This window comes from Neopelma chrysocephalum, unplaced genomic scaffold, assembly GCF_003984885.1.
Source record: "Neopelma chrysocephalum unplaced genomic scaffold, ASM398488v2 Primary Assembly neopelma1_76, whole genome shotgun sequence".
In the NCBI taxonomy this organism is placed as follows: domain Eukaryota; kingdom Metazoa; phylum Chordata; class Aves; order Passeriformes; family Pipridae; genus Neopelma; species Neopelma chrysocephalum.
Genome location: NW_020897737.1, coordinates 42,534 through 51,006, shown reverse-complemented (window position 1 = coordinate 51,006; position 8,473 = coordinate 42,534). Strand labels below are relative to the sequence as shown.

The following is an 8,473-nucleotide window of genomic DNA, read 5'->3' as shown; positions in this document are numbered from 1 at the left end:
AAATAGCTTTAAGAAACTAAAAAGCTTATTTTCAACCTTAGACTTAAAATTCAAGTTACATCGTCCTTTAAATAATGTATCAAAATAACAAGCCTTAATTATTAAACAAACTAATTATGGTTTTATACAACTGAGGCTGAATTTCTGCAGCAGTAAAGAATGGTTCTCAATAAAAGAGCTATGCTATGGGTGGGGCAAAGCAATAAACATAGCCGTATTTTTTTTGCCTTTATCAATCTCTACATTAAAGAAATATTTAAAGTGATATACTCACATGGTAACAAATTATAAGATATGCAATTTTTTACTGAAATCTGTCTAAAAACTAGCTTCAAAGACACAAATTTTTCTATTGGTGAGCAAAAATATTAAAAAAAAAGAGGATGACTGAGGTTTGAAGCATCTCCAAACGTTTTATAGTATCCCGTGTCTCAGTACCAGCTTTTATGCTTCATATCCATTGATACAGTTCTCCAAAGAGAGGACATAAATACCATCCAGGTTTTAAAACATTTTATTTGCATATTAAAAAAATTGTGCATTCCAATAATTAAAATCATTTGAACAAAAAAAAAAAATGGCACTCGATTAACTGCATTTTACAGATCGCAGGACCTTGGTACAGCTTTGCATTTACTCGTGTGTTACTCTAGTTTACTGTAGTCCCACCCAAGTTCTTCTTTCATCAACATGCAAGCTCTTTCATGCCACCAGGACCAAAGCCAGACAGGCAGAGGGAAAGGCAGCGCCTTCATTCAGTGTCAGTAGTTCTCTCTATTCTTTTGATGTGAAAGGGGCAGTACAGTCATTTTAAACTTTATCCAACCTCTTTGCATCTTACAAAGTTAAACAGCTAAAAGAAGTAAAATAAGAAGGCAATGCTTGTGGAATGTACAGTGCATAATTTGGAAGGGCAGATTTCATTACGATTCACCCGCTTGCTTCTCCTGTTCAATTGCTAAAAAGGGGAAAAAACAGAAAAGGAGAGAAAACAAAATGAAGATCGGGAACCTCAAATGCATTCACATGACAATTGCTATAAATTGCTATAATATAGGTATATTTTTAGCTACAGATCGAAACAGGATGTAAATAATTGTAAATTAAGCGCTGCTAGGCGGTGGGTTCAGGTTTTCGCTGTCTGGCACAGACACAGCCGTGTATCCTCCCTCCACCCCGCACCCGCCGCACCCCCGGCTCCCCGCCTGCCGCCCCTCTTTGTCTCCTCCCGCCTTCCTCCCTCCATCCCTCCCTGCCCGTCTCCCTCCCTCCCTGCCTCCCTCCCTGCCTGCCCGCACTCACTTTCTTTTGAAGGCAGCGGGTTTTTCTCTTGCGTCTCTGTCTTCTTCAATTTGGACTTGTCAAATTTCTCGATCTCAGCCATGTCTGGTTTGTCGGACATGTTGGCAGGTGACTCTGCGCACGGAGGGGAACAACCCGTTACCCCCGGCGAGGGCTCCCCGCTCCCCAAGGCGCCCCTGCGGGGCCGCGCCCGCCGCACCCAACGCGGAGACCCGCGGGACCCGCACGCTCAAGCACGCCGAAAATAAAACGCTTCACCCCCGACGTACTTAAAAGTAATACTAATTTTAAAAAGTGTCCGTTTAATCCAGCATCCAAGGCGGTGCAGCCCTCCGCCAGCCGCCGCCGGGAGCAGCTCTCAGTATCTGCGCTCTTCGGAGTACAATAGAGGGGACGCGCCCGGCGCTGACCGCGTTTTTAACTCGTTCAGGGAAAAATAATTAAAAAATAAAGCCCTAGGATGGCAGCAAAGCCGGCTTGCGCCTCGCATGCCACCGCCCAGCGCGCCTTCAGACAATACCCCCACGCGGACAATGGCCCCCCTCCCTCTCACCCCCCGGACAACAGTCCCCGCTCCCTGCCCTGCCCTGCCCTGCCCGCAGTCCCCCCGCGGCGGGGATGCCGGGCAGGAGCCTGCGCTGCCCGCGCTGAGGTACCCGGGGGAGGGGGGATGGTTGGGGGGGGTGCGGCGGGACCCACCGGTGTCGCCGCGCGGTGATGCTCAGCCCGCCGCTCGCTGCTGCCGCCGATCCTCACGCCAGTATAAAGAGGGCTCGCTGGCGGGGCGGTTTTATCCCCGCGCCTATGCAAATGACGGTGATGTCACCCGCTACCCATTTTGCCGCTTTCCGCCTTTCTCTCTCTCTCTCTCTTTTCTTTTTTTCCCCTTGCTTCCTTCCCCTCCCTTCAGCGCCCAGCCCTCCTCTTCCCCGCGCACACGCGTACACGCACACAAAGCTACACACACACACACGGGCGCACATCCACAGCTTACAGCTCGGCTTATAGCCGAGCATCGCCGCGGTCTCCTCGGTCCCTGCCCCGGCCGACGGGGAATCACCCCCAGGGAGGGCCAGGGTGTGGGGGGGGTGGCCGCTGCCCCTCGCTCCCCGGCCCCCGCCCCGGCCTTGGTGGGCGTCCGGGGCCGAGACCGGGACGGAAGCAGGGGGGCCGGGGCGGAGGCAGGGGCCGGGGCAGGGGCAGGGGCAGCCGCAGGCCGCCTCCCGCAGTGGCGGAAGGCTGTGCTTGCCTGGAGCCGTGCGGTGGTTGTGCTCCAGCTCCCTGCGACTCGCTCTCCTGGTTGAGCAATATCATCTCGCTGATAACCTTACTCAAAATTCGTCATTTAGAAGGGAAAGCCGAAACCCGCTTCCCTTCAGCTCCGGCAGCTACCTCTGGTGCGCCCCACACCCCGGTCCCCATTCCCCCGCTGCCTTTGCATCCCTGATGCAAGGAGAGGAAAATCCCATTGCTGCTGTCCCTGCAACCCGGCTGCAGGGAGAAAAGAGAACCACCCCACAAACCCCCCCGGCCAGGCTTTGGTGGCGGGCCAGCAGACAATGGCTTCGGCCAGATGATGCTTGGCCCTGCCTCCCAGCCCAGCCCCGGCCAAGCACCGCCCGCCCGGCCCTGCCCGCCTTTGCCTTGGGGAAGGAGTGCCGGGAGCAGGGCTGCGGCCGAGGACGGGGCTGTGGTGGTCCGCGGTTGGGCCAGGGCTCCTGCCAGCTCCCGCTGCGGGACTCCAAATGTGCTCAGCAGCCCCCTCGGCTCGGGGGATTCAAACAGGCAGCCCCGAGCAGCAATCGGTCCCAACCTCAGCATCATCTGGCTAGGTGGGCAGCTGCTGTAGGGGAAAGGGCAGAAGAAAGGAGTGTATGGGAAGCGTGATTCCTGTTTCTGCAATTGTCGCATCAGGGAATAAACTGAATTATTCACGTGAAAGGGCCGAGAGGCACCGGGGGCTGTATGTGTGCGTGTGCGTGAGGCTGACTGACAAGGAGACGGGGAAATCTCTGCGCCTTTGTCTGGCAACAGCCCTTCAAGGGAGCAGAGGCACGCTTGCTTTCGAGGTGCGAGGGGGCACAGGAGCAGGCGTATGGGGGCACAGGACCAGACGTGTGGGAATTCACTTAATTTCTGCCGCTTCTGGGACATCTGAATGGAAGCCATTGAGCGTTATCGCTCCCTGCCCACCAGCAGGGTGTCCGATGTGAGGGAGATTGCTGGTGAATTAAAAGCCCTGAGTCACAAACAGTATTAATACATGCAAGGAAAACTATAAATACATTTCAATAAATTCCCTGGAGATGCTGCTTTCTCTGTTTCGTGGCTGCCCCCTCCTTCTTGGCTGGCTATTTTTCATAGCATTTCTAGAGCTGTATTTTCAAGGAGGTAAAATCTTGTCCCCGTGGCAATCCGAATAATACCTTCTATAGTGAACGAGGAGTTCAAATCAGCCCACAGTCTTCCTAAAGCCAAGCTCCTTTGCATTTGGAGGTGTGGTGTATGAAGTGTGCTTTCCTCCTGTAGTCCATGAGCTTCTCCAAAGGAGAAGTGTAAGCCAGGAACTGTCAAGGAAGGCCAAAGGAATCACTCAGGAAAGAAATTACAAGGAATATATAATATAATTTGGGGATATTTACAGATTTTCATAGTAATGGCATTAAAAGTGTTCCCAAGGGATCCTCTCTGTTGTATACCAGCTAACTCTGCTAGCTTTTGAGCAAGTTCTGTAAGATAAGTTTATGGCCTTTTACTGCTTTGATGCTTTTGACCATTGAACCCCATGACCAGGAATTGTGAAATTTCCCTGATGATCATCTCATAAGCATACCCAGTGATGTTGCAGTCTCAGACTTTTCAGTTTTGCCAAAGATTTTTCTGCCTTTTAAGTGAGAGTAAATTTAATAAAAATATTCTTTAGAATTGTTCTCCTCTGTGACTGCTCTAGTTGCTCACCAATGTGACTGAGCAAATCAGTATTTCCCTGACCTCAGTGCAGGAAATGTGCTTCTGAAATTGAAGAACAGCAAATATTTGCAGACTGGGGTCTGGCTTTTTTCAGAAACTGCTTGTCCAGTAGCAATACTGCCTTCTTTTGCTTTTACTAATTTTAGGACAGAACCATGGATCTCCTAAATCAGTGTAAGCCACAGGCTTAGATGGAGTTTTGCTGCTATCTGCAAACCAGGTTCCTCTGTTGAGCTTAGATTCAATTATAGTTCTGAGAGACAGTGACAAATGAAAGATTTACACTCTTGCTGTTTCTCTGCTGTTTACTATGTATATGAAGGCAATATTGTTCTGCTGAAGCAAAATGAAGGTTGTTGCATTTCTGTGGCAGGATGTAGGCTAATCCTCTTTATAGCAGTTTGGATTAGTGGTATGGCTACAGAAATTGCATGTCTCCATGTCCTTTTATGTTTGCTTCTATTTGGTGCTATTTGGAGAATGCAAGGAAGGTACATGTTCATACAAGACTGTCCCATGTCAAGTAATTTCTGAGGATAACAAACTCAAAAGCACACTTGGATGGGGCAGAGCTGACATCCTCAGTAAATGTCCCAGGCCACATGTTGTAATGCATAGTTAGCTTAGGAATTCTTAGTTTCAGTATTAATGAGCTGATCATTTATTTTTTTAGTTTTATGTCAGCTGTTTTTTTATTGTGATGATTTAAAAAAAAATCAGCCAACAAATATTTGGTGTTGTAGTGCCCTGCTAGACATACGCTCTCTCAGTCATTTGCATGGTAAAGGAGGGCACTTTTCAGCACATTGCTGATTCCATTTGCAAGAAGGAAATTGGACCCTCACTAACATAGTTTTCAGCTAACAGCTAACACCTTTGAGGGTTTGAACTAGAGCAAGGCAGCAAGTTCTTTCTTGCCTTCTAGGAAATTCACATTGTAGCAAAGGTAGCAAGTGGGAAACGATGGTTCTTGCATCTCATTTGTATGTTTAAGTTTGAAGCCTTGTAAAAAGCATGAACACTCCTTTTCCAGGTAAGTATGTACTGATTATGTTTGCTTAAATGTGATGATAAAAGACTTGCTCAATACCATGCAACAGGGGCTTAATTAGATATTAGCAGATGTCAGTAGAAGTGTCTGTGTCTCAAATTGACTTCAGTGGGCTTTTCCTTGAACTCTATTTGAAGAATGTTCTGAAACATGATCAGGAGCACAAATCTTCTAACCTTAAGCTAATTTTGCCACAGGCTTTATGCATTTATTGAAAAAAAAAAGTAATTAGGGGAACATGAAACATCATGTGATAAAGCACCCAAGATTCATTTCCATCTCAACTTATTATTAATAATGGGATCCCAGGCACATAAAATGACTAGTAATCTAAAAATAAATTCTATATGTGAATTTCTCGATCATACGGAAAATAAATTAAAGGGAAGGAAGCCAAGTGATTGTTTTCCAGGTCTCAGTTTCACATGTGAAATCTTCTTTTCACATGCTTGAGTCTCTGAGAGAGGATGCTTTCTCTCACTCCACATACTGCTAGAGGAAACAGGAGCTGGCAGTGAGCCCAAGAGTGTAAGTGAAGAGACAATCCCTTTGGGCAGTTGCTTGCTGCACAGCCTCCCTGCCAACAGCAGCAGGGTGTTGACAGGGACTTCAGGGTTTGGGTGTTCAGTTGTTCAAACACCAGAGCACAATATTTGTGGTGTGTCACATTCCACTGATTGCTACCGACAATTTAAAAAAAAAAAGGGTAATTGATTCACGGAGCAACGTTTTTAAAAGGAGGAACTTCCCATCCCCCAGCCACTTAATTTCAGAAGACAGATTGCGAAATGCTTGTCCTAGCTGGACAGATTCTGCCATTAATTGGCGTTACAAGAAGCAGCATTTCCGTTTTTTACTGTGCTTGACAAAGGGAACTTTGCAACAGGTCATGACTTTCAGAAAGCGGTGTTTGTGAGAGAAGAGAAGCCAGACTGGGAAGCTCAGATTGCTGCACAGGAAGCTAAATACCCTCCAGCAGCAGATGCTCCTCTCCCACACCAATCTGCCTGACTCTGCTTTCCCTGCCTTGCCTATACCCATAAACAATAAATGAAGAGCATTGAGCCTTTATTTATCACACTCAGAAAGCTGTGGCAATGCAACAGTTTGCAAGCAAGGCTACTAGATACTCCAAGTGCAAGGCTGCCTGCGTACCATCAGTAATAAAGCAAACAAGATGAGGAGGCCTTCAACTGTGGTTTCTAGCTTTTGATGGATGCTAAGAATTTATTGTCATCATGCTTTGCAATTTTTAATAAACGGAGAAGAAGAAAGAGAAGTGTTTCCAAATTTTGGAAAGATTTCTGTAAGTTTGCAGAGAACCACCAAGTTTTTAGTTACTTGTCTTATGTTTTTCACACAGGTCGTGTGGGGACATGGTTTAGCAGTGGACTTGGCAGTGCCGGGTTAATGGTTGGACTTCATGATCTTAAAGGTCTTTTCTGACCTATATTGTTCTATGGTTCTATACACAAACACTATGTTTGAAAGCTATCTCTAGAAACAGTGATTGATTTGCAAAGTACCTGAGAGAACTGAAAACAATACCCTAGCCTATCCCCTGCCTGAAGAAAAGCATCTCTGTGCCAAATTTTCATGATTGCTTGCCATGACTTTCTGAATTTAGCAGCACCTTTTCTTCCCTCTCAATTATGTGAGTAAATATAATAATTTTGAAAGCATGTAAGTGACAACATCACTTACACACTTTTTGCACCACAAAAACATGATGAATCATTTCTCCTAGTTCAACTCAGCAACTCCTTGTTCCTGCAATATTAGTCTTCTCCTAAGGAAAAGTGTTAATTTCAGGGCATGTGCCTGGGTATCAATAGAGATAACAAACAGAAATCTCAGGCAAATGGAAAGACCTGGATTTTGATGTCATCATTGAATATGAGTTTCTTTCAATGCAAAGGTAAAGCTAGATACGTGTTCAAAATAATGTGGTGTCTATTCAACATACAAAGACATTCATATATACAAAAGACAAGGCAGCTATTCTTATCAGAATTCCATTGAAAAAGGGATGACCGAAGTAAACACTCAGAAAGAAACAATAACTAACTAACAAAGTCAAACTGCCTAGGCTATTGTATGGGCCTTGTCAATCCCTTTGAGGATTGCCAATTCACTTGCTCTTAAGAAAGAGCACAGAGATAGGGAAATACCTGTCAGAGAACATCCCCATGATACCCACGTTGCATATGGTACTCATGGATGAGTTTCAGAGCAACAAAATGTACCCAACATCATTAATTAGGTGAATTATGTAATTCCAATAGTGCGGTTCCCTCCCTCCACAGCCAACATTCTCATGACAAGTTGGCATGACACAGAAGAGTAGCATAAGTCACCAGGCCGGAGCATACAGCAGGACTAATTTATTTAGCTTGGGAGCCAGCACTAACCCTTGATACCACACCTGTGCTATGTGCTCTGTGTATCGCTATCTCTGAGCTGTCTTTAAACCAGTGGCAACTTGGAACTCACCCTAGGTTTATTGCTTTATGTTGATTTTCTTGGGTGGATTTTACTGCTTGTGCTGAATGCTGCTAGCTATATCTGAGGCATTGGCTTTAGAACCATCTTAAACATACTCAGCTATCAAGCTTTTTGTGTTTTTGGTTTTCCAAACCCATACAAGTGCAACAATCATTTGTCTCTTTTAAGATTGTAGGTAGGTAATGTTTTTGAAAGTTTACATGTGGGTTTATCTATCTATACTATCTATTTATTTTTCAACACTACTCACTGCTTAATTTAATTTAATTTCAAGGGGAAAGAAAAAAAAAAGAAGAAAAAAAGAGAAGAAACTAAATTTGCCACCCAATAAGGTGGTGCTAGGAGGTCTGCTCAAAACCTGACTTATGTCCTTGATATTCAGTCTTCAAGGGTAAGGAGTGAAGGATGAATCTGTTGAGGTAAAGCACATCCAGTCATTTAAACTTTATTGATGTGGTGCTTTCTTCACAGTGCCACAACCATGGATTTTAGTTGTCTCTGGTGTATTCCACAGATGGCAGTGGACTAGGAATGTGAGTGTGTGAGTGTGTGTGTGTGTATGTGTGTGCATATGTGTTGGGGCAGTTACCTCCTTGAGGATGAAAGGCACAGCTTTCTTAGCATGAAGGCTTCATCACCTCATGA

General features: G+C 45.8%; 1 protein-coding gene across 1 annotated transcript; it reads right to left on the bottom strand.

Annotated features, from left to right (window-relative positions):
• Positions 1-496: 496 nt before the first annotated feature.
• Positions 497-2,190, bottom strand: TMSB4X (thymosin beta 4 X-linked). Its single transcript, XM_027688873.1, has 3 exons — positions 2,002-2,190; positions 1,303-1,416; positions 497-958 (listed from the first exon to the last, which is right to left on the bottom strand). The coding sequence occupies exons 2-3, from the start codon at positions 1,400-1,402 to the stop codon at positions 924-926; spliced, it is 135 nt and encodes a 44-aa protein (XP_027544674.1). The 5' UTR covers positions 1,403-1,416; positions 2,002-2,190; the 3' UTR covers positions 497-923.
• Between the last annotated feature and the right edge of the window lie 6,283 nt (positions 2,191-8,473).